The 25,079-nt window shown below is 42.5% G+C and overlaps 1 protein-coding gene, 1 non-coding gene and 1 pseudogene across 5 annotated transcripts in view; 2 read left to right on the top strand and 1 right to left on the bottom strand.

The window, feature by feature from the left end:
• The first annotated feature begins 620 nt into the window (after positions 1-620).
• Positions 621-25,079, top strand: part of WWP2 (WW domain containing E3 ubiquitin protein ligase 2) — a 145,481-nt gene continuing 121,022 nt past the window's right edge. The window contains exons 1-2 of one of the 4 annotated variants that reach the window (XM_049703979.1): positions 621-773; positions 22,343-22,427. In XM_049703979.1, the coding sequence (XP_049559936.1) occupies positions 22,358-22,427 (70 nt within the window). In that variant the 5' untranslated portion in view covers positions 621-773; positions 22,343-22,357. Of the gene's footprint in view, positions 777-3,963; positions 4,838-22,342; positions 22,428-25,079 lie in introns of those variants that run through there. The other 3 variants (XM_033434278.2, XM_049703977.1, XM_033434279.2) reach the window with 3 other exon arrangements.
• On the top strand, positions 10,489-10,561 carry TRNAW-CCA (transfer RNA tryptophan (anticodon CCA)). Its single transcript has one exon. It is a non-coding gene; the product is annotated as a tRNA-Trp (tRNA).
• LOC117202643 (uncharacterized) lies at positions 23,956-24,064 on the bottom strand (annotated as a pseudogene).

Genomic DNA, 25,079 nt, shown 5'->3' with positions numbered 1-25,079 from the left:
AGTAAAGAATACTGATTTAAAATGTTTTTTCTAGTTCATAAAGGTCTGTCTACTCTGTATACTAAGGAAATGGGGATTGTCTGGTGTGGTGGGGCACTTTATGGACCCCCAGCAAGAGTTTTGGAGCCTTTCTGCCTTTGTTTCATGTCACAAGAACGGACGCTCCACAAAAGCTACTTTTGTGTTTCTACAGCCTAGAACCGTGCCTGGCACATAGTAGGCTTTGGGTCGTCAGATATAGCAAATTAAAACACAAGATGCCTAATTAAATATGAGTATCAATAAGTAGTTTTTTAGTATAAACATGTACTGTACCAGGCAATATTTGGGGCATACCTACGTATTAATGGTTGTTTATCTAAAATTCAAATTTAACCGGTCGTCCTGTATTTTATATGGTAACCCTGAGTTCAGTAAATACCTGCTGACTTGATTGAACACCTCTCACTTGTAAAATGCGGCTAAGACAGGCCCGCCCTCGGGGTTGATGGGAGGAGTATATGAAGCGCCTGGAACTCAGCGAGCCCTCAATTTATTTGATTGCTCGGAGACCATCTAGCGAGTGGAAACCCCTCCCACTTTTAAACCTACAGAGGATAAGAAGGCCTTCTGGCGAGAGGTTCTCAGGCCTGGCCTAGGTTGCACACACCTGCGGTCCGGCCAGCCCTTTCCGGGTCAGGTGACCGCGCGTGGTCACGTGACCTGGCCCGAGTGCGGGCGGTGGAAGGCGGAAGTGGGAGAGGAGTTGGGCGCCGCTTCTGTGGCCGCAGCAGGTAGCGAGCACCGGCTCTGGGGCGCGGCGGGCGGGCGGGGGCGCGGGGAAGTCCGAGACTGGCGGGCGGCGCGGGGTGGGCCGGGGGAGGCGCGGCCAGGGCGCTGGGGGGCGGCGGCTTCCTGTGGGAGGGGCCTGGCGCGGCGGTTCCGGCCTCCGAGGAGGGGTGTCCCGGTTCCCGCCCGAGAGGGGTGGGCTTGCCGCGGGTCGTGCGCGGGGGCTGCTCAGAGGTGGGCGCGAAGGCAGTCATGGGTGCGGCGGCCAGCAAGTCCTCCCAGAAGGGGAAAGCATCTTAGGTGCCAGGGATGAAGAGGAGTGACCTTTGTGCAGGGATCGGAACAAGGGGAAGGGGCGACTTGGGACTGAGTTGGAATGGGTCGCCTGAAATTGGGCGAGTGACATGGGGGGAAAGAAGGAGAAATCAGTATGAAGATGCAGCCTGAACTGCACCTGAGAGTCTTTTCTTTCCTTCCTCTTTGTAAATGATTGGTACCCGAGACTTTGATTTTGGTCCCATTCAGTTTTTAAACTTCAGGGAGGATCACAGAATCTTGATCATCTTGCTTTCGTCACACCCAGTTACTCCTGCTTGGATAGGGTTTCCACTTCTTGGGAACCTAGCCCTTGGGATCATCTTTCTTTGAGATTTTCTCAGATCAGATCAACTTCTAGGCTTAAGAAAAAGAGTGTGGGCACTTTGCTCTGGCTGTAAAATGACTTTTAGCCTACCATGTTGAGCACGACCTAATCCCAGCATTACCTCACCAATGCAGAGACTGCTGTAACCTTGGACACTGTCTACCTACCCTGCTTCATGAGTTTTCCTCTTCTTCAGTTTAAATTATTCAGTTTCCTTTACCATGTGACTGCTTATCTTGACAAACTGTACCTAGGTAGCTGACTGAGAGGTCTGTGTTTTGTTCCTTAGAACTGTGACCTGGATCATAATTTTGAGATTAAATACCTGTGCTAAAACTGTTTATCCTCTTTTTCTGTATGTTTACTAACATTTGCAAAAGTGGAATGAATTTCACAGATGTGGTACAATTGGAGTGAATGTTCAAACTGAACATTTGCAGGAGCCGGAGTTGTTTTGGGTTACAAGTAGGAAAAAGAAAAGTACTTTGCTAATGTATAATGAGTTCAGGTTTTTGGAGTACTTGACAAACATTTAAAAATTGATTTTTGTGGCAGCTCTGTGAGTTAGATTGGGAAGGTGTTATTCCCATTTCACAGTGAACAAACAGACCTAAGAGAGATGACTTGATTTTTTGACAGTTGTTTGCTTTTTCTTGTCTGCTGGTCTCTTTCTCCCTGCTAGACTGCAAATTCCTCAAGGGCAGGGTTCATATCCTATTTGACTTATTTGGCTCCTAGCCTAGTGCCTGTCATGTTGTGGGCACTTGGTGTTTGGTGAATAAATGAATTTCTAAAGGTCACAGACCTGTAAGTGGAGGACAAGAGATTTGAACCTGAGTCTTAGCTCTTCTCTTGTCAGACAAGCTTGCCATTTTCTGTTATTGGTCCATGTGAACATGACAGTCATGAGGAAAAGGCTTGGGTTGGCTTCTCAGTCTCCTTTATTTAATGACTACTTTCCTAATTGTAAAGAGCTTATGACAGCATCTCATTTAATCTTCACCATGATCCTGTGAAGGTTGGAATTGTCCCTATTCTGCAGATGAAGAAACTGAGGCTTAGTGAAGTCCTCGCTTTAGAGTCTGGAAGTAGTGAGTGATTGAGTAGGGACTCACGCCCCGGCATTTTATCCTTAGACCCATTCTTTTCCATTTATAGAGGCAACATAAAGTTTTATTTTAAAATATTTTTTCAAGTGGACAAAGTATGACATTTTAAGGGAAAAATAGTACAGGTTACAGCAAAAATTGTGAATATGGAGTGTAACTGAAATTTAGAAAATCCTATGCTATATCATAGCTGCCTCTTCCTGGGAAAACATTTTTTCATTCAATGAATATTTATAAGTACCTACTCTGTACCAGGCATTGTTCTAGAGTTGCATTGTCCAGTATGGTGGTCACTTTCCAGTGTTGAACACTGGGGGTAGGCTATGAGTATAAAATACACACCAGATTTTTGAAGACTTAATATGAAAAAAAAAAAAGGTAAACTATCTCCTTGATTGTTTAAAATATCATAATAAATGACAAATATATGCTATAAATCATAACATTTAAAGTTTATTGGGTTAAATACAATAGAATTGAAATTTCCTCTGTAGTTTTTATTTTTTTTAAAAAAAATTTTTTTAAACCTGTACCTTTTTTTTTTTTTTTTAGCTGTACCTTTTTTAAATTTATTTATTTATTTATTTTAGGCCACCTTGGGTCTTTGTTGCTGCGTGTGGACTTTCTCTAGTTGCAGCGAGTGGGGGCTACTTTACATTGCGGTGCGCGGGCGTCTCATTGCGGTGGCTTCTCTTGTTGCGGAGTACGGGCTCTAGGCGCGCGAGCTTCAGTAGCTGGGGCACGTGGGCTCAGTAGTTGTGGCTCACAGGCTGTAGAGCGCAGGCTCAGTAGTTGTGGCGCATGGGCTTAGTTGCTCCGCGGCATGTGGGATCTTCCCAGACCAGGGCTTGAACCAGTGTCCCCTGCATTGGCAGGCGGATTCTTAACCACTGCACCACCAGGGAAGTCCCCTATTTAGTTTTTAAAATGTTTCCTAGAAAAATTAAAAATTATATTGGACAGTGCTATTATGAACACCAGGACTATAGTATACAAGGAAGGCAAAAACCCCTGCCCTTGTGGATCTTAAATTTTAGTGGGGAAAGGCACAATAAACAAAATAACCAAGAAAAATGCACATTACATTGTAATAAAGGAGGGAGGCAGGATGTGGGTTATTGGCTGGCATTGTGGTTTTGAAGAGGGTCCTTAGAAAGTCTTCCTGAGAAGGTGACGGTTGAGCAAAAATCTGAAGGAGGTGAGAAAATGAGCCATGTGGCTAAATGGGGACACAGTGGTCCAGGCAGAGGAAAGAGCAAGCTCAAAAGCCCGAAGGAAGGGCCACCCCTGGCAGGTTAGTGGACCTGCCTGGAGGCCGGTGTGGCTGGAGGGGGTGGTGAAGGGGGGATGGAGAGGATGAGGTCAGAGAGGCGTTGGGGGTAAGGGAGAGATGGACAGTTGTGGGGGCCTTGCAGGCTCTCGTGGGGATGTTGATTTTCCCTCAGAGTGAGTTGGGCCATTGGAGGGTTTTGAGCAGTGGAGTGGACATGTTTCATCCTGCCTTCTAACAGGCTTACTCTGATTGCCTTGTGGAGAAAGCAAAGAGGAGTGAGGAGTAGAAGCAGGGAGACAAGTTGAGAGGCTCCTGCCGTGATCCAGGTGAAGGATGGCCTGGGTGGTAGTGATGGAGGTGGCCAGCAGCGGTTGGGCCCTGGGTATATTTTGAAGTACAGCCAACAGGGTGTATGGAGGTGGGATGTGAGAGGAAGAAAGGAGTCACGGCAACGCTGCAATCTTTGGCATGAACACCTGGAAGAATGGAATTGCCGTTAACTGAAACGGGAAGACTGTAGGAGGAACAGGGCTGGGGCTGAATTTCTTTCGCACTGATTGTAAAGTGCCCAGTAGAAAAACAAGTCAAGGTGTCATGGGCAGTTAGATAGGGAAGTCTGGAGCCGGGCTGGGCTGGGGATGTACATGTGGAAGCTGCTATTTAGAGCTAAGAGACTGAGGGAGGTCACTTAGGGCGTACTGTGGATACATAGCCAAGAGGAGTGCTAGAAGTTCAATTTTGAGACAAAAATCTCAGTTTATGCTGTTATACTAGTAGGTATTTTAAGTATAGCAAAACATTGCATTATATCTTGGGGAACTTTGTTTTCTCTCCTTTTCACTTTTCATTTAAAGACCGTTTTGAAAACCACAAGCTAATGGGTCTCTTTTCTTCCTAAGGAGGCTACTCTTCCAAGCATGCATCTTTGTAGTGCCACTGAAATCAATATAAGTCCCAGTTTCTGGAATTCGTCAGGCTTTCTGGGTTGGCAACCAATTTAGAGACCTCCAAGAAGGATGGGAAAGAGACAGCTTGGAAGGGTGGGTAATGGCTTTTTAATGTTTAAAATATTGGTTCTACCTAACATTATTAAATGTATGTTGTTGCCAGGCATCCTGCTGTTTTATAGACTTAAAACAAACAACCTCACTGTGGTGAAGTGACCTGCGCATGAGGTCACGTAGCTAAGAGATGGAGGAGCTGGCATTTGAACCTTAGTCTTCTGAGCCCAGATCTGATGCTTCTGTCAGTAAGATATGCAGTAGTGGTTGCATGAACATCACCTTCCACTGGAATCAAGTCAGTGAGTGACTTTGGGTTGCTTCAGACTATTATAGACTCTGGAATTTCTGAGAGGTAGGGACAAAAGGGAAGATCTTGTTTCTCTTAAAAAGAGCCAACTGAATCTTTTTTTTTTTTTTTTTTTTTTTGTGGTACATGAGCCTCTCACCATTGTGGCCTCTCCCGCTGCGGAGCACAGGCTCCGGATGTGCAGGCTCAGCGGCCATGGCTCACGGGCCCAGCCGCTTCGTGGCATGTGGGATCTTCCCGGACCGGGGCACGAACCTGTGTCCCCTGCATCGGCAGGCGGACTCTCAACCACTGCGCCACCAGGGAAGCCCCCAACTGAATCTTTTTGAGAAGGTTGTAGTCCCCTGTTCCTGCCTCACCCCCAGCAGCTTGAAAACAAACATTCAGTGCTTTCAGTCAAGTGTTAATCACCATTTCTAGGAATATACCGAATATCAAGACTTGGCAGCCCTGACCTAGGGCAGGTCCTCTTTCTCTCTGTGTCACCCATGCCTTTTGCTTCCTGTTTTGTCCTTAGAACTGCTTTCCAGTCTCTCTCTCTCTTTTCTTTTTTTTCTGGCTGTGCCGTGCGGTTTGCGGGACCTCACTTCCCCAGCCAGGGATTGAACCCGGGCCATGCCAGTGAAAGCCTAGAATCCTAACCTCTAGGCCACCAGAGAACTCCCCAGTCTCTTTTATTACTAGCTTATAATTCCACTGCGCTTCCAATGCTGTGACTTCCCATGTCCCTCCCTCCCTCTCTTCTTATGTGCTTGGTCTTTGTACAGATGGCATTTGGCCAACTTCAGTTCTGTTTGATTGTTTTTCAATATGGGCCTTCGGGGAATGGAAGGTAACTCAATGCTGAACAGAGGAAAGAGGTGGAGAAAGAAGCATTAGCGTTGGAAAAGCATGAGAGGGTGGAGGGAAGGAAGAATCTTTTGAACAGACCCTTCTCATCCGCATCTTTCAAGAAGTGGATACAGGGCGGATCTGTACTTATAAATAAGAAGCACTGCCTGTTTCCACAGTGGCCTAATTAAAAATAAACTCTTGGTGCTGGTGAGTCGTTTTTGCTCTTCCCTGCCTCATCTGCTACACAGGTTCTTTCGTCTCAAGATCAGTGTTCAGTGATTTCTTGACTCAAAGCTGGGTCAAGAATTTCAGGAATCTCAGAGCCTAGAATTTCAGCATCAAGAAGAACAAGTTTAGCTTGTAGTACTACTTGAAGAGCACTTAGTATTTGCTGGCTGCTTTACCTGAACTCATTTATTCCCTACGATAATCTTATAAGGTAGTGCTATCATTAGGTTCATGTCACAGATGAGGAAACTGAAATTTAGAGAGGATGAGAAGTAACTTGTCCAGTGCCACTCAATGGTTAGTGACTGGTGAAGCCTATTTGTTTCCAAAAGATTTACTCGTCTGAAAGGTTCTTGCCGAAGTTGGGTGATAAGAATAATCAGGTACTTCAGATTTTGCAAGAACTGTCACTTGCTAAATCTGACATGTGTTTGCTTTCTCTTGCCAGAAGCTCTTCGAGGATTTATTTAATGGGGGACTCTTAGAGTAAGATATCTGAACTCCCAGAGGTCAGGGGCCCCGTGGCATTCTGCTTTGTATTTCCAGGGCCTGGCACAGAGTGGGGTCTATGAGCATCTGTTGAAAGACTGACCGTGGCTCAGGACTGGATGAGGTGAATCAAAGGGGTCTGGAAAAGGTACAGTCAGAAGACTGGCTGCCCTCTTGCTGAAGGTGCCCTTGACCGTTATAGTTCCCTGGCTTCAAGAATCAACCCATCCTGGAAACTCCCTAGAGGTCCAGTGGTTAGGACTCGGCACTTTCACCGTGGTGGCCTGGGTTCAGTCCCTGGTCGGGGAACTAAGATCCTGCAAGCCGCGTGGCTCAGCCAACGACAACAAAAAAGAATCAACCCCCCCCCCAAAAAGGGGGGGGGCTTCCCTGGTGGCGCAGTGGTTGAGAGTCCGCCTGCCAATGCAGAGGACACGGGTTCGTGCCCCGGTCCGGGAAGATCCCACATGCCGCGGAGCGGCTGGGCCCGTGAGCCATGGCCGCTGAGCCTGTGCGTCCAGAGCCTGTGCTCCACAATGGGAGAGGCCACAACAGTGAGAGGCCCGCGTACCGCAAAAAAAAAAAAAAAAAGTAAAACCCGTCCTAATAAGACAAATGTTGAGTTGTCCATTGACTGATGAATCGATGAACAAAATGTGGTCTGTCCTTACAAATGGAATATTATTATTGTTTTTTTAAAAAAATATTTATTTAGACTGCACTGGGTCTATAGTTGCGGCACACAGGATCTTTTATTTGCAGCATGCGTGTGGGATCTAGTTCCCTGACCAGGGATCGAACCCAGGCCACCTGCATTGGGAGCGTCGAATCTTACCCCCCAGACCACCAGGGAAATCCCTGCAGGGGCTATTTCTTAAGGGAGGTTACAGCCGGACCTGGGTCCAGGTGGATATGGAAATCTAGTGCCCCAAGGATGTGTTGTTGGAAGAGGCTTTTCAGTTTCAGCTTGCTGTCATGAAATCCACATCTTTCAAAAGCCTTTGTCCTTAATCGTGTTAATTTCCAATTCCTCCTGTGTGTAACAAATTATCACAAACTTGGTGGTTTAAAACAACCGAAATTTGTTCCTATATAGTTCTGGAGGCCAGAGGTCTGAAATCAAAGTGTCAACTGTGTCAGCAGAACTGAGATCCTTCTGCGCACTGGGGGAGAAATCCTGCTTTGCCTCTTGTAGTGGCTCTAGGCATTTGTGGGTTTGAGGTTGTGAGACTCAAATCTCAGCCCCAGTCTTTTTTTTTTTTTGGCCGCACAGCTTGCGGGATCTTAGTTCCCTGACCAGTGATTGAACCCGGGCCATGGCTGTGAAAGTGCCGAGTCCTAACCTCTGGACACCCAGGGAATTTCTTCAGTCCAAGTCTTCATGGCCTTCTTCCCTGTGTCTGTGTCTTCTCTCTTCTGTCTCCTATAAGGACACTGGGCCCACCCTAAAGGATGGTCTCATCTTGAGAGCTTTAATGTAATTACATCTATTTCCAAATAAGGTCACATTTACAGGTTCCAAGAGGGTAAGCACCTAGGCATATCTTTTGGGGACTACAGTTCAACCCACTACACTAATTAAATGTAGACTGGGTGCTCTTGTAAAAATTAAATAAGGACATCATCGTATGACCTGATTTGAAGAGACCCTTTTTCCTTTCTTGAATTTAAATTTTATTTATGCCCCAAATAACACACGCACTTAGTTTAGAAAGTCCAATAGCATTACACGGCTCATAACGCAACAGCACTTCCTTGTTTCACTCCCTTTTGTTCTTGGTTCTTGTTCTGTAGAGTCAATGACTTTTAACTCATTGAGCTCTTTTCTGGTATAGGCTTCTGCATCTCTAAATGGCATCCTTATACCATCATTTCTTAGCTTGTCAGTTTTTTTTTTAATTGAAGTATAGTTGATTTACAATGTTCTATTAGTTTCTGGTGTACAGCAAAGTGATTCAGTTATATATATACACACACATATATATATTCCATTATAGTTTATTACAAGATATTGAATGTAGTTCTCTGTGCTATACAGTAGGACCTTGTTGTTTATCTATTTTGTATATAGTAGTTTATATCTGCTAATCCCAAACTCCTAATTTAATCCCTTCCCTCCGTCGCCCTTTCCCCTTTGGTAACCATGTTTGTTTTCCATCTCTGTGAGTCTGTTTCTGTTTTGTAAATAAGTTCATTTATATCATTTTAAAAGATTCCATATGTAAGTGATATCATATGATATTTGTCTTTCTCTGTTTGACTTACTTCATTTAGTATGATAATCTCTAGGTCCATCCATGTTGCTGCAAATGGCATTATTTCGTTTTTTTTATGGCTGAGTAACGTTCCATTGTGTATATGTACCACATCTTCTTTATCCATTCATCTGTCAATGGACATTTAGGCTGCTTCCATGTCTTGGCTATTGTAAATAGTGTAGCTTGTCAGTTTTATCTATTGCTTTTTTTTTTTTTTTGTGGTACGCGGGCCTCTCACTGTTGTGGCCTCTCCCGTTGAGGAGCACAGCCTCCGGATGCGCAGGCTCAGCAGCCATGGCTCACGGGCCCAGCCGCTCTGCGGCATGTGGGATCTTCCCGGTCCGGGGCACGAACCCATGTCCCCTGCATCAGCAGGCGGACTCTCAACCACTGTGCCACCAGGGAAGCCCTTATCTATTGCTTTTTAACTCTTTGAGCTCTTTTCTGGTATAGACTTCTGCTTCTCTAAATGGCATCCGTACACCATCATTTCTTAGCTTGTCAGTTTTATCTGTTGCCTTTTAACCACTGAGGATGGATGCTGAGCTCTCTTTCTGGCCAGTCTCCACAAATGTACTCTTCTACCCCCACCTTCTGATTACAGCCATATCACAAGTTTTGATTAAATTGTTCATGCTATTTTGATTATAAATATTATTCACAGCTGAGCCACACTGTGTATTAGGATTACATTTCCTTTCTCATAATAGCTTTTGTTTTTACTAGAGTTGTTTATTTCCTGATTTTTTCATTCGCATAATTTTCTGTGTACCTATCACTACCTCAGCCCCAAACATTCTGATAGAGCTAAAATAATACTTTTTTCAGTGCAATCAGATGCCTCATCTAATCTATTTTGTCAGTTTTTTTCTTTCATCTAAAGATGACACGTCTTATGAACTCTCTCATCTGGACTGGTTGCTCTCTAGGCTAATGGACAGTAATGCCTTGGGATTTCTCTTCATCGTTAATCTGGGAATTCCTTTTGCCTCTCCCATGTGAATACACACTGTCCTCCAACTTTCTCATTTACTCCCCTAGAGCGTATCTTTCAGTAGCTTCCTAAGAAAATGAGCTTTGGAAGCAATTTTTTTGACACGTTACAAAGCTGAAAATATCATTGTTTTCCTGTCATGCTTGACTGATGGTTATGGAATTCTGGATTGGAAATCATTTTAATTATAAATTGGGATTAATCATTTTATTTAATAATTGGAAATAATTTTATCTGAAATGTGAAGCATTGCATTGTCTTCTAGCATCCAGTAGTACTGTGAAGTCTGATGCCATTCTGATTCCTGTTCTTTGTAAATGTGGCTGGAAGCGTGTATACTCTTTGTTCTCGTGTTTTGAACTTTCATGACGTTTTGTCTTAGTGTGTTTTTTTGTTTTTGTTTTTCATTCATTGTTCTGGGCACTCAGGTTCTTTCTGTCTAGAAATGTATATCCTTCAGCTTAAGAAAAATCTGTAACATTTCTTTGCTGTCTTTCTTTTTGTCCTCTTTTCTATTTCTGGACTAAGTCAGACATTGGACATTTTAAATGAATCTACTATTTTAAAAAAGTCTTGGGAATTCCCTGGTGGTCCAATGGTTAGGACTCCGAGCTTCCAATGCTGTGGGCCCAGGTTTGATCCCTGGTCGGGGAACTAAGATCCTGTAAGCTGCATGGCCAAAAAAAAAAAAAAAAAGAAAACAAAAAGGAAGAATTAAAAAAAAAGTCTTTTCTCTCCTATCTACCATCTTTTTCTTTTGGTTCTATTTCTTAGAATATGTCCTCACTTTATCAACTTCATTTCTGCTATGAGATCTGTCCTTTCCAAGAGCATTTGCTTATTCTCTGAATCAACCAACCAACCAACTTCCCTCTCTCCCTTCCTTTCTTCCTTTAAAATTACATTCTGTTTTTGTTTCATGGATGAAACATTTTCTCTTATCTCTCTGAATTGTTTTGAGGTTTTCTCTGACCACGGTTACATTTAACTATGAGTTAAAAAAATTGAAATATAATTCACATACCTTAAAATTCACCAGTTTGAAATGTTCAGCTCAGTGGATTTTAGTATTTTTTACAAAGTTGTGCAACCATCATCACTATCCAATCCCAGAATATTTTCATCACCCAAAAGAAAACGTGTACTCCTTAACGGTCACTCCGACCCCCAACCCTCTGCCCTGGACAACCATTAATCTACTTACTGTTTATGTGGGTTTACTTATTCTAGATGGTTCATATAAATGAAATATGACAATTGGGTCTTTTGTTCTGGCTTCTTTCACTTAGCATAATGTTTTCAAGGTTCATCCATATTGCAGCATGAAACAGTACTTCGTTCCTTTTTATGGCCAAATAATATACCACTTTATGGATATACTACATTTTGTTTATCCATTTATCAGTTGATAAACATTTGGGTTGTTTCCACTTTGTAACTACTACAAATAATCCTGCTATGAACATTTGTGTACAAATTTTTGTGTGGACACATTTCAGTTCGTTTGGGTGTATACCTAAAAATGGAATGGCTGGGTCTTAATGGTAATTCTGTGTTTAACTTTTTGAACAAACTCTTCCAAAGCTGCTCACCATTTTTCATTTCTTGCCTGCAGCGTATGAGGATTTCAATTTGTCCAAGTTCTCGCTTGTGCTTATTATTGTATGCTTTTTGGTTTTGGCCATTTTGGTTTGTGTGAAGTGGTATCTCATTGTGGTTTTAATTTCCATTTCTCTAGTGATTAATGGTGTTTGAGCATCTTTTCATATGCTTATTGTTTATTTGTATATCTTCTTTGGAGAAATGTCTGTTTAAATCTTTTGCCTTTTTTTTTTTTTTTTTTTTTTTTTTTTTTGTGGTACACGGGCCTCTCACTGTTGTGGCCTCTCCCGTTGTGGAGCACAGGCTCCGAACGCGCAGGCTCAGTGGCCATGGCTCACGGGCCTAGCCGCTCCGCGGCATGTGGGAACTTCCCGGACCGGGGCACAAACCCGTGTCCCCTACATCAGCAGGCGGACTCACAACCACTGCGCCACCAGGGAAGCCCCATTTTAAATTTTTGATGAAGTTGAATTTATCTAGTTTTTCTTCCATTGTTTGTGTTTCTCCTATCATATCTAAGAAACCATCTCTTAATATAAAGTCATGGAATTAATTATATTTCGATAAAATTTAAAAAAGATAAAGTCATGAAGATTTACAACAATTGGTTCTTCTATAGTTGCTCCTATATTTTGGTCTTTGATCCATTTTGAGTTCATTTTTGTCTAAGGTCTGAGGGAGGGGTCCAACTTCCTTCCTTTACACATGCATATCCAGTTGCCCCAGCACGATATGTTGAAAAGACTATTGTTCTTTTCCCATTGAATTACAGTAAGTCCCCTACATACGAACGTTCAAGTTGCGAACTTTCAAAGATGCAAACGTGCGTTTGCATGTCCAGTCATGTAAGTTAGTTCACGTGTCTGTCTGTAAGATTACTGTACTGTAAGATTAAAAATGTTTTCTTTATTTTTTGTGTCTGTTTGTTTTTTATGTATTATTTGTGTGAAAAGTATTATAAACCTATTACAGTACAGTACTATGTAGCTGATTGTGTTAGTTGGGTACCTAGGCTAACTTTGTTGGACTTATGAACAAATTGGACTTACGAACGTGCTCTCGGAACAGAATTCATTTGTATGTAGGGGACTTACTGTATCTTGCACTTGTGTCTAAAATCACTTGAACATCAGTGTGGGATTGTTAAGGGAACCGCTGACTGAAACTGCCCACCCTGGCCAGGCACAGTAGTAACCACTTGCCTGAGTTATCTTACAATAGGAGGTCCTGGTAAGAAACACGGAACTAACAAGCTACCAGCAACCGGTCAAAAGGAGAGAGGAGACTCCAGTCCATATGTCCTATCAACCTCCCTTCTGGATTCTAGTGAGAAGGATTCTTCCTTTTCACTGAAATCCATCTTGGCTGAGCGATGTGTGTGCCACTAGGAAGGACCCTGAGTCAGAGTGATTGGCCAGAGATAACCTGGACACTAACCCCATCACCATAAAACCTGAGACTATGAACCATGTGGCAGAGCAGTTCTACTGGGTTCCCTTACCCTGCTGCTGTGCACCCGGTCGCCCCTTCCCAATAAAGTCTCTTGCTTTGTCAGCACTTGTTTCTCCTTGGACAATTCATTTCCGAGTGTGAGACAAGAGCCCTCTCTCGGGCCCTGGAAGGGGTCCCCCTTCCTGCAACAGGTTTGTATCTGGACTCTTAGTTCTATACCATTGCTCTGTATGTCTTTCCTTATACCAATACCACACGATCTTGATTACTGTGGCTTTGTAGTAAATTTTGAGATTAACAAGTGTGAAGCCTCCGACTTTCTTCTTCAAGATATTTTGGCTATTCTGGGTCTTTTGCATTTCCTTATGAATTTGAGGATCAGCTTATCCAATGAGTTCTTTTTTTTCCTCTTTGTTTTGATATTTGGCTTTTATGTCTGAGTCTCTCCACAGTTGTGTATGCTTAAGCGTGCTAGGACCCAAATGAGGGAAGGTAACTGGGGATGGGGAAACCTCTCATAGTTCATGATATAGACTTTCTCTTATCTCCCTGGATCAATATGGTGCCTTATCCCTACTCTCAACCATGCCTTAAGTTCTCAGGTCTGATTTAACCTATCCAGAGATTAAAATTTAACTCTCTGTTTGGGATTAGGGAGGGATGAGTGCCTAGCTGAAGTGGGTGGGGACTGGAGTCTGGCACTCTTTTCCATGCAGGTTTTTACCAGCCCTCCTGTTTTTAACCCCACTTCCCCCATCGCAGGCAGTTAGATTTCAGTTTTGACTCACTTGCCACTTTCCAAAATGTTGCTGCCATCTCTGTTGTTTCCTTTTCCATTCTTTTTTAGTGGGTTTACATTCTTTGTGTTTCTTTCCTGACATTTTGTTGGGGTTTGAGAAGGGAGCAGAGATAAATATAGGTGTTTAATCTGTCATGTTCATTGAGAGCCCCTGGAAGACTCTCTGTGGGAAAAGTTGGCATCAAGGAAGGTGGTGCAATACTTAGTCTCCTTGGAACCACTCCTGGAACAGCTCCTCCACTGTATTCTGTTCCTAGAGTTACATATCACCCCACTTTTTCTTTTCTTTTTTTTTCGGCTGCGTCGGGTCTTAGTTGTGGCAAGTGGGATCTTTTGTTGCAGCGTGCCAGCTCTTCATTTGCGGGCCTCTCTCTAGTTGTGGTATGCGGGCTCCAGAGTGTGCGGGCTCAGAGTGGCATGCAGGCTCTCTAGTTGTGGCGTGTGGGCTCAGTAGTTGTGGCATGCGGGCTCTGTAGTTGTGGCGTGCGGGCTCCAGAGCATGTGGGCTCTGTAGTTGCGGCGCAAGGACTCAGTAGTTGTGGCACGTGGGCTCATTTGCCCTGCGGCATGTGGGATCTCAGTTCCCCGACCAGGGATTGAAGCCGCATCCAGTGCATTGGAAGGCGGATTCTTAACCACTGGACCACCAGGAAGTTCCCCCAACTTTTTCATTTGCAATTTTGGGACATAATTTTAGTTTAACCTTGAGCCTTCTGATAGAGGTAAAGTCCTACTTTCAGTGCAGTCAAATTAGTTGAAGCCTCAGCTGATTCAGTAACACTGATCCAGTGGTTCTCACCACAACTTCACTTTGGAATCATTTGGGTAGCTTTTAAATAACACAGCTGTCCCCGGCCCACTCCAGACCAATCCAATGAGAATCTCTGAGGTTAGGGTTTGGTTGTCAGTGGGGTTTTTTTTGTTTCATTTTGTTTTTATTGCTCTCCAGGTATTCAAATGTGTAGAAAGAATTGAGGACCACTGCTCCAAGGCGTTTCATATTTCATTAAGGATGATTTTACCTAACAGGATAAGTTCAGTTGCATCTTTTTTTTTTTCTTAACTTTTAAAATTTTTGGCTGCACCATGTGGCTTTTGGGATCCAAGCCATGGCCCCTGCAGTGAAAGCACAGGGTCCTAACCTCTGGACTGCCAGGGAATTCTCCAGGTGCATCTCTTATCACTATCTTCCTCCTCCTCTTTCACTGCCCTCCAGCCGTGCGCTGGCCCCCTTTCGTTCCTTACACTTTCAAGACATGCAACCATCTCAAGAGCTTTAGCTCTTGCCCTTTTATCTGCCTGGAATGTTCTAACACAGATATCCTCAGTTCCCTCCTTCTCCTGCGTCAGATCTTTGCTCAGAAGTCACCTTCTCAGTGAGACTTGCCTTGTCCACAATGTTCAACATTTCTACTTCCAACCCCCTCCCAAATTCCTGTGTTCTTTCACTGCATGGTGTTTCCCCATACCTCTCATCACCTCTCTAGTTCTCTTGTCTGTTCCCTATTTGGCATCCGCTTCCCACATATGCCCTTCCCCTAAGCATTAGTCTTTTACTGTATAAAGAAGCCAGTGGTTGGAGCTTCATTTATTCCTTCTGCCATGCTCTTTTCTTTGTGTAGGTAGAAGTTTCTGACCTATATCATTTTCCTTCTTTCTGAGGAACTTCTTTTCAACATTTCGTGCAGGGCAGGTTTTTGTTTGAGAAAGTCTTTTTTTCTCCTTCACTTTTAAAGGGTAACTTCATTGGATACAAAATTCTGGGTTGGTGGGTTTTTTCTTTTTTCTTTTTAAAAATATTTATTTATTTATTTGGCTGCACCAGGTCTTAGTTGTGGCACTCGGGATCTTCGTTGCGGCGTGCGGGATCTTTGGTTGTGGCATGTAGGATCTTTAGTTGCAGTGTGCATGTGGGATCTAGTTTCCTGACCAGGGATCGAACCCAGGCCTCCTGCATTGGGAGCGCGGAGTCTTTACCACTGGACCACCAGGGAAGTCCCGGGTTTTTTCTTTTAACACTTTAAATATTTCACTGCACTCTGTCCTTGCTTCTTTTTTAAGTTTATTTTTTGATTTTTGTATTCATCCTGCTTGATGTTCTGTGAGCTTCCTGGATCTATTATTTGGTGTTATGTCGTTAATTTTGGGAAATTGTTGACCATATTACTTCAGATATTTCTTTTGCTCTGTTCTCTCTTCTGATATTCCAGTCATGTGTATTTTGTACCTTTTGAAATTGTCCCACAGTTCTTGGCAGTTCTGTATTTTCTTTTTTTTTTTAATTCTTTTTTTCTCTTTGCATTTTAGTTTGGGACGTTTCTGTTAATATATTTTCAAGCTTACTGATTCTTTCCTCAGCCACATCCAGTCTACTCATGGGCCCATCAAGGCGTTCTTCATTTTTGTTACCATGTTCTGCATTTTCTTTTGATTCTTTCTTAGAGTTTCCATGTCTCTGCTTACATTACCCATCTGTTTTTATATGTTGTCTACTTTTTCCATTAGAGCACTTAACATATTAATCATAGTTATTTAAAATTCCCTGTCTGATAATTCCAAAGTCTGTCATATCTGAGTCTAATTCTGATGCTTGCTTTGTCTCTTCACACTATTTTTTCTTACGTTTTAGCATAACTTATAATTTCTAACTGAAAGCCAGGCAGGATGTATTAAGTAATAGGAACTGAGGTGAATAGGCCTTTATCTAGTTGGGAGTTTTGTGTAATCTGGCTAGGAGTTGGCTTGTGTTTAATGATTGATGTAATTGTAGGTACCAGAGGCCTCAAATTATGCTAGTATCCTTGTTTTTGTCTCCCCTGTAATCTCTGGTCTTCCCTAAGAACTCTTTCTTAAATAGAGTATACACCTTTTAGCTCTTTCAGCTGTAATCCACTGTTATTTTATTGGACCCTCGATATGGTGGCAGGGTGTGGGTGAAGGAAAGCATTTTATAATTTTATGATTAAATCTCAGTCTTTTAGGGGGTCTCTGTCCCTGGACTGTGACCTTTACAAGTGTTTATGAACTGTTTTCCTTTCTCAGTGCGATAAGAAGTCTAGAGGGGGCCTCAGGGAAATTTCCTCCCCCGCAGTTGGGATAAGTCCTGGTAGAGTCCTTTTCCTGGAGTGAAGGCTGCTGTTAGAGAACACTCTGGGCATACAGCACAATGGTTACTTTTCCCATCCCCCTGCCAGAGCCAGGAGCATTCTTGGCTCTTTACCAGGAGAATCTTATAGGGTAGGAATTTTTTTTAAATGTTTTATTCATTGATGTATCATTAGCACCAAAAACAGTATAAGGTACAGAATAAATGCTCAGTATGTATTGAATGATTGAATAAATACTGTTTTACATAGATGTGGGAAAATTTCTCAGACCTAAAATGATAATAATAAACCGATGGCATTTCTCTGAGTGACTAGTTAGTCCCCAATCTAGTGTTTGTCTATTTGCTTAGTGTTTGTGTCTCTCTAATCCAAAACCCTAAGTAAGATAGGATTGTTGTAGAGCAGTTGTTCTCAAGAGGTTTTGACTACAATCTTTAGTAAGACATATACATATTTTATATCATGACCCAATATACATGAAGATGTAAATGTACATTTATCTGAACAAACTTTTTATGAAATAATACTTTCCTTTATGTATGGTGTACTTTAATATTTTCTACTCTGTTATTTTATATTTTATTTTAAAAAGTGCTTGTCGAGATTTACATAGAGGTTAAGTTCAGAGGATAATGTTTTTGTTTTTTTTTTCAAGAAATTTGGGTAGATCTACCACACTTAGTTCTGGCTTCCCCCTTTTTCTCCTGATAAATCCATGACTTCCTTGAATAATGAAATTCATTGAGCATCTATAACCTTTGGTGATGTTTTAAACATGTTCTCCCTCCTCCCCCTGCCTGCTCCAGGCTTATGCTAACTCAGTTTTTTTGGAAGTGATTTGAATGCAAACACTTCTCATCACTATTAGCAGGGGAAAAAATTACTTGAGTGCATGTACAGAGTCATCTATTTGTGTTGCTGAGACAGGTGTAGAGTAAAATCTGGGTCTCAGGTTTCATAAGCTTCCTAAAGTGGCTAGTAGGAGTTTGGACCTCATGCCCATTGGAAATCCTGTCCAATATGGGGCCCTGAGACAGAAATTATAGGTACTTTGGGGTACTTTCCCTTCAACAGTAATGGTTATTTGTCTTTATACATGGATTGCAAAGGTTCAATTCAAGATACCTACCTTGGGGCTTCCCTGGTGGCATAGTGGTTAAGAATCCACCTGCCGGACTTCCCTGGTGGTGCAGTGGTTAAGAATCTGCCTGCCAATGCAGGGGACACGGGTTCGAGCCCTGGTCCCGGAAGATTCCACATGCTGTGGAACAGCTAAGCCCGTGCGCCACAACTACTGAGCCCGCAGGCCACAACTACTGAAGCCCATGCGCCTAGAGCCCGTGCTCTGCAACAAGAGAAGACACTACAATGAGAAGCCCGCGCACCGCAACGAAAGAGTAGCCCCCGCTCGCCGCAACTAGAGAAAGCTGGTGCGCAACAAGGAAGACCCAACACAGCCAAAAAAATAAATAAATAAAATAAATAAATTTATTTAGAAAAAAGAAAAGAAAAGATACCTACCTTGTAGTGTCAGGGTGGTATCTTGCTAATGGATCTGGAGACAAAGCCGTGCATAAATAACATGGGCTATTGTTAGTAAACAGTGGCCTGTAATTATGAAAGACACGGGAGGAAGAAAACATGGTAGTCTTATCTACTCTATTTCTACTACTTTCCCTGTTGGTTTTGTTCTGAGCCGCCTCTGGAATTTATCTGATTGGTTTTGTTTTGGAGCCACGAAGTATAGATCGAAAGGTTTGGTCTTTCTCCCATGTAACAGGCCATGCGAGGGCTTTGCGTTTCATTCTCCAGAATTCTCTCTAGTTCATAGCAAAGGCTAAAAACAGTTAAAGCTCAGGGAGAACAAGCTAGTTTAAAAACTACCCTTAGTCAAGTTGCTTCTACCCTTAGAATGAGTCCCAGTAGATGTAAACATTTTAAAATTGTTTTCTTTTTAAAGTCTATAAATAATGGATTTCCAGCTTTTAGTGCTTTAACCTGTTACTAAAAGCCCCGAGGCTTAATTTACAATCATTAATCTTTCCTTCATTACTCAAGATATCATCTTTTTATCCCCTTTAAAACTATTGTTAAATTATGAAAAAGATCAAACATATGAAGTGGTTCAGAGAATAAGATAACAAGCAGTCATAAAAACCACCATCTGGATTTAATGAATGGTAGCATTTTGCCATATTTGCTTCAGAACTTCTTCCTTTAAAACATGAAATGTTGCAGATACAGTCGAAGTTCCCTTGGTCTCTCTGTTCACTCCAGTTCCCCTGCTCCCTCTTCCGCTACCCCAGAGGTAACTTCTGTCCTGAACTTGGTGTGGTTCCTACCCATCCATGCTTCTATACTTTCATACCATTTATGTGTGTCCACAACAGTAGATACAATTGTTTTGTGAAAGTTCAAGTGTATACCAATGGCACTGCCCTACACTTAAGCTATCACTTGCTTTTTTTTTTTTTTAGTTCTAGTATTATAGTTTGGGGTTTGTACATATCAGTTGAATTCATACATTTCAAGAACTATATGGCATCCCATTTTATAACTATTTCACAATTTATGCATTCCCTCATTGATGGACATTTAGGTTATTTATAAATTTTTGCTGTTATAAACATTGCCATGATGAACATTTTGAACACGGTTGCTTCTGCATTTGTTGGAAGATTTTCCCCTGGCAAATATCTAGGAGTGGAATCCTGGGAAGTACAATATATGCATCTTTATTGGCAAATACCTAGGAGTGGAATCCTGGGAACTACAATATATGCATCTTTAACTCTATCGGAGGTTGCCAGGTACCGTCTAACTTGCACTGCTTCCAGAAGCCTGTGAGACTTCTCAGCAACACTATTGTCAGACTTCTGATCTCTTGCTAATCTGATGGGTAAAAGAGTTGATATGTTTATTGCTTTACCAAAAAAACTTCAAGGGAGTCAAAACATTATCCTTTTGAATTTCAGAAATTTGATGCACCTCTTCATTCATTCAATAAATATAGAGTTCTTACTAGGAGCCAGGCACTATTCCAGATAGTAGGCTACAGGGCTAAGAGGGGGACACACATCTCAGCCCTCATGGAGCTTACCTTCTAGAGGAGGGAGACAGTACACACAAGAAATCAATACACTATGAACCGTGTCAGTGATAAATGCTAAGGCAGAAATGTAAACTAGGGAAGGATGGGTACAGTGTGTGTGGAGAGGTGAGGTTGACAGGGTGGCCAGGGAAGGCCCCTTAAGAAAGCAACATTTGAGTTAATGCCTGAAGGCAGTGAAGGAATAAGCTGTATATGTGGACAGTTGGGAAAAGAGAATTCTAGACAGAGAGGTAGAAGTCTGATGGGGGAACGTGGCTGGCATGTTCAAGCAACAGCGAGGAGGCCCATGGGGAAGGTAGGGAGAGGGGAAAGAAATGGGAGGCCAGGTCAGAGAGGTGTGTGGTAGTGTATCACGCCGTCCCTCTAAGGTCATTACAAGGACTTTGAGGTAGATGGGAAGCCACTGGATAGCTTCCAGCTTTTGAATAGCACAGTGATATGATCTGATTACATATTAAAAGACAGGGCTCTTGCTGAACGTAGAAATTGGATTGAAGGGGGCAGAGAGAAGCAGGAAAAACAATAACCCAGCTAAGAGATGATGGTGTTTGGAGCAAGGCAGTGACAGTGCAGATGGAGAGAAATGTTTGAGCTTGGAAATATTTTAAAGGTAGAATCAATAGGATTTATTGATGGGTTGAATGTGGGGTGTGAGAGGGAAAGGGGAAGCACGAATGAGCCCCAGAATTTTGGCCTGAGCCACTGGATGGAGGGAGTTGTCATTAACTGAGATGTGGAACAGGGTTGAGGGCGAGTATCAGAAGCTCAGTATTGTCAATGCGCAAAGAGGACCTGAGGTTCTCCTGCATACTGAAGTATAATTGTTGTGCTGAGAAAAAGCACTTGTATGACTGAATTAAAAGCTGTATTACATAGTTGCTTTTTTCATGAAATACCATTTTTACTTAAAAAAAAAATCAACAGATAAACTAGCGTTAATAGATTTGGGTGTTTGGCAGACATTTTCCTGAAGATGAATGAAGTAAGCCTGTCACTTCAAGGAAAACAACTGACAGTACTTGTTGCCAATGATAGAATATGAGTTTTTAAGTGAAAATTAGAAATTTGGAAGACTTCCATCTACCACAAAGAGCTTGACAGCTTCCCAATACTCAAAAACTTGTCTGATGAGATCAGTGGTGACATTCACAAATGTGATATTTTGGATAGGGTATAATGAAATGGGTCAACATTTGGAATATCTATAGAACTCAGTGAACCAAATATTTTCCAAATGACAAATGACGATGTTACACAATTATGTATGAGTAAAAGATCCACTCAAAATGCAAGATAGACTTCTGCTTCTAGCCAAGATGGAGTGATGGGGATGCCTTATGGCTAATGAGGTCCATCAAAAATTATTTCATGTGCTTTGTTGGCCAGGCCCATGTGCACATCCAGGTGATAGCAGAGTAGTCGACTGGATGAATGTTGGGCTTTGGAATCAGAAGATGTAGATTGAATCCTGGTCTGTCATTTCCTTGGCCAATAAACACATTTACTGGTATATCTTCTTGGAGAAACTTTTATTAAAATCTTCTGTCCATTTAAAAAATTGGTTTAATATTACTTTAGAATTTTTTTTAATGTTTAAAAATTTTATTTATTTAGTTTTTGGCCACACCATGAGGCATTTGGGATCTTAGTTCCCCGACCAGGGATTGAACCCGTGCCCCCTCCAGTGGAAGTTCAGGGTCTTAACCACTGGACTGCCGGGAAGGTCCCTACTTTTTAAAAAATTGTTGAACTGTGACTTTCTTTTTGGAGATATTATTTTAGGCTCTCCATCCTTAAGAGGTTTATATAGCAGTGCTGTGTCCTTCTTAGCCCATCCAAGTCCTACCCAGATTCAGTAGTCATTACGAGACAGACATCACTCTGCCTGAAGCAGCGTGGCTGCAGTTGCTTAGATGTTTATATTTTCTTTTTTTTAAAATAAATTTTATTTATTTATTTTTGGCTGTGTTGGGTCTTTGTTGCTGCGCGTGGGCTTTCTCTAGTTGCGGTGAAGGGGGCTACTCTTTGTTGCTGTGCATGTACTTCTCATCACGGTGGCTCCTCTTGTTGAGGAGCACGGGCTCTAGGCGTGTGGGCTTCAGTAGTTGTGGCACGTGGGCTCAGTAGTTGTGGCACACAGGCTTATTAGTTGCTCCGTGGCATGTGGGATCTTCCCGGACCAGGGCTTCACCCCGTGTCCCCTGCATTGGCAGGTGGATTCCTAACCACTGCACCACTAGAGAAGTCCTGGATGTTTATATTTTCTTGCTTCTATCTCTTTAGACTTAGATATTAAAATTGGGTTCAGTTCCTCAGTCTCTTATCAGATATCCTCTAAACCTGCTTCTTTGTTTGTCTTTCAGTTTCCTGGTGATGACATGGCATCTGCCAGCTCCAGCCGGGCAGGGGTGGCCCTGCCTTTTGAGAAGTCTCAGCTTATTCTGAAAGGTGAGTGGCACTGTATGAAGTTTGTCATTTCAGGTCCAGCCCCATCTTTGGGAAAGAGGTGGAATTATACCACACTTTGGCTTACGAGCATAACTATTCATTCTTATAGGGTTGTCATATTATAGCTGGAGTTTTTGAAGAGGAGGGGGAAAAAAAGAACTTTTGGAAAGAATTATATAAAATGGCGAATCCTTCCTTCTCCAGGGCTCTTTTCTATCTACGCTCATTCCCTTGGTGAGCTCATCCAAACCTTATCACTTTAAATGCCACCAAATAGTAGGATCACTGCCACATTTGTATCTCCAGCCTGGCCTTGTCTCTGAACTCCAGGTTTGTATATTCAATAGCCCACTTGGCATCTCCACTTGAAGGCTTAGTAAACATCCAAAATGTGACATGCCTGGAACTGACCTGATTTTTTTTTTTTCCCTCAATATCCTGTATTCAGCAAATCTGGTTTTGTCTACATTCAAAATGTGGGCAGCGTTCAGCCACTTCTCACCACCCCTGCTGACCCACCAGCTGGCATCATCTCTGCCCTAGATTAAGGCGGTAGCCTCCTAACCTGGCTTCCTACTTCTGCCCTTTGCCCCGCTTCATTCTGTTTATCGCACAGCAGCCAGTGATCTTGTTACAGTGTAAGCCAGCTCTTGTCACTTATCTGCTCAAACACATCAAGGACTGTCTATCTCACTCCGCATACAAGCTGAAGATCCCACGTGATATGACCCCTTCCATTTCTCATTTCCTGTTCCACATTTACTCCTCTTTGGCTAGATGCACAGGTCCACATGGACCTCCCGTGCTATTCATTGCCTCTACCAGGTACACTCCCACCCCTGGGCCTTTGCACTTGCTGTTCCCACTGAATGAAATGCTCTTTTGGCTGAGTTATCTACCTGGTCTGCTTCCTTACTTTCTGCAGGTTTTTACCCCAAAGTCACTCTCTTCAACGAGGCCTTCCCTGATTCCCCCATCTAAAGGCTCCCTACCCTGATTCCCTCATGTCTCTCCCCTTCATCACCTTATCTTTTTCTTATCAGCCCCTGTCACTATTTAATGTTTGACCTATTGGAATCTATTTCATTTATTCACTGTCTCTTTCCGTAGAATGTAAGCCCCACGAGAACAGGGGTTTTTGTCTGTTTTGCTTACTGTTGATGCCCCAAAGCCTAGAACAGTGCCTGACACATAGTGAGGCCTCAGTAAATATCACACGGATGAAAGCCTGCTGCTCCAGTAGCTTTAGGAGGAGGAGTCACGGGACCACAAGATGCTCGGGGAGAGAGGAGTGGCATTCAGTATCTGGGCTCAGGCCTCTCAGCATGATCATTGGGAGACAAAATTGTATCTTTGGTCCAAATTTTTAAATTATTGTTTGAAAAATGGAAATGTTATTCATTTATTTCATGCACTCACATAGTTTACAGTTGTTTCCATTCCTGCAGCTCCCCAGTTCCCTCGCCTGGAGGGAACCTGTTGTTATCAATGAGTGCTCCTTTCCCCACATCATCTTTTTTTTTTTTTAAGCCTACAGCACCTGGTATTGCCAAGCGGTCTCCCATCCAAGTACTACCCAGGCCCAACCCTGCTTAGCTTCCGAGTTTGGGGGCATTCAGGGTGGTACGGCTGTAGTCCCCACACCTTTACCAACATGATATGTTGTCAGATTTTTTTTTTTTTTATCTTTGCCAGTCTGGTTGGTTAAAAAAAATTGTGCTCTCAGCATAGTTTTACTTCTCATTAAATGATAAGTGATGTTTAGTGTCTTATCATATGTTTAAGTAAATCTGTATTTCCTTTTCTGTGGGTTGCCTGTGTCTATTTTTTGCCTGTTTCTTATTGAGTTATTGATTTTTTTATAGTCTTCATATATTTTAATTACTTTTCTTGGTGTCTCATGGCTGCTCCAGCCCTTTTGAGAAGGGAGAAGGAATAGAGTGAACTGGTAGGGTTTTGAACTCGAGACTACAGCCTTTACTGCCTATCTAATAATTAGCAGGGCTAGGTCAGAACAGAAGCCTGCCCATGGAAACTGGTGATATCCTGAGGTCCCTGTTTTGGGACCATGTTATTCAGGAACACACTCTGACTTCTAAAGGTTTCTCTCTTGCCTTTCCCTGATGTGTATTTTCTCACTAGTGTGGAGAGAGCTAACTTGATAATACAGGTGCACCTCGTTATATATGCACTTAAGCTATAGGGAGTTGATAATACCATCCAGGAAAATGGTGGGGGAGAAAGAGGAGAGAAGCAACCATTTAAACAGTGTGGGTAGTTCTTCCTCCTGTGCATTTTGTGGATAGAGCCTCTGGTGTAATTTGGGAGCTGTTGCTATGCTGTCCCCTCTCTGCCTCAGTTCCCTGTGCCTCTTCTAGTGCAGTCCTAGAGATTTATTTTTTTATTTTTTATCTTTAAAAATTTTTATTGGAGTATAGTTGATTTACAATGTTGTGTTAGTTTCAGGTGTATGGTAAAGTGAATCAGTTATGCATATGCATATATCCACTCTTTTTAAGATTCTTTTCCCATATAGGTCATTAAGGAATATTGAGTAGAATTCCCTGTGTTATATACAGTAGGTCCTTATTAGTTATCTATTGTATTTATTTTTTAAATTAATTAATTTTATTTATTTATCTTTTTGGCTGC

This window comes from Orcinus orca, chromosome 20 (genome assembly GCF_937001465.1).
Source record: "Orcinus orca chromosome 20, mOrcOrc1.1, whole genome shotgun sequence".
Classification (NCBI taxonomy): domain Eukaryota; kingdom Metazoa; phylum Chordata; class Mammalia; order Artiodactyla; family Delphinidae; genus Orcinus; species Orcinus orca.
This window is presented reverse-complemented; position numbering and strand designations above follow the sequence as displayed.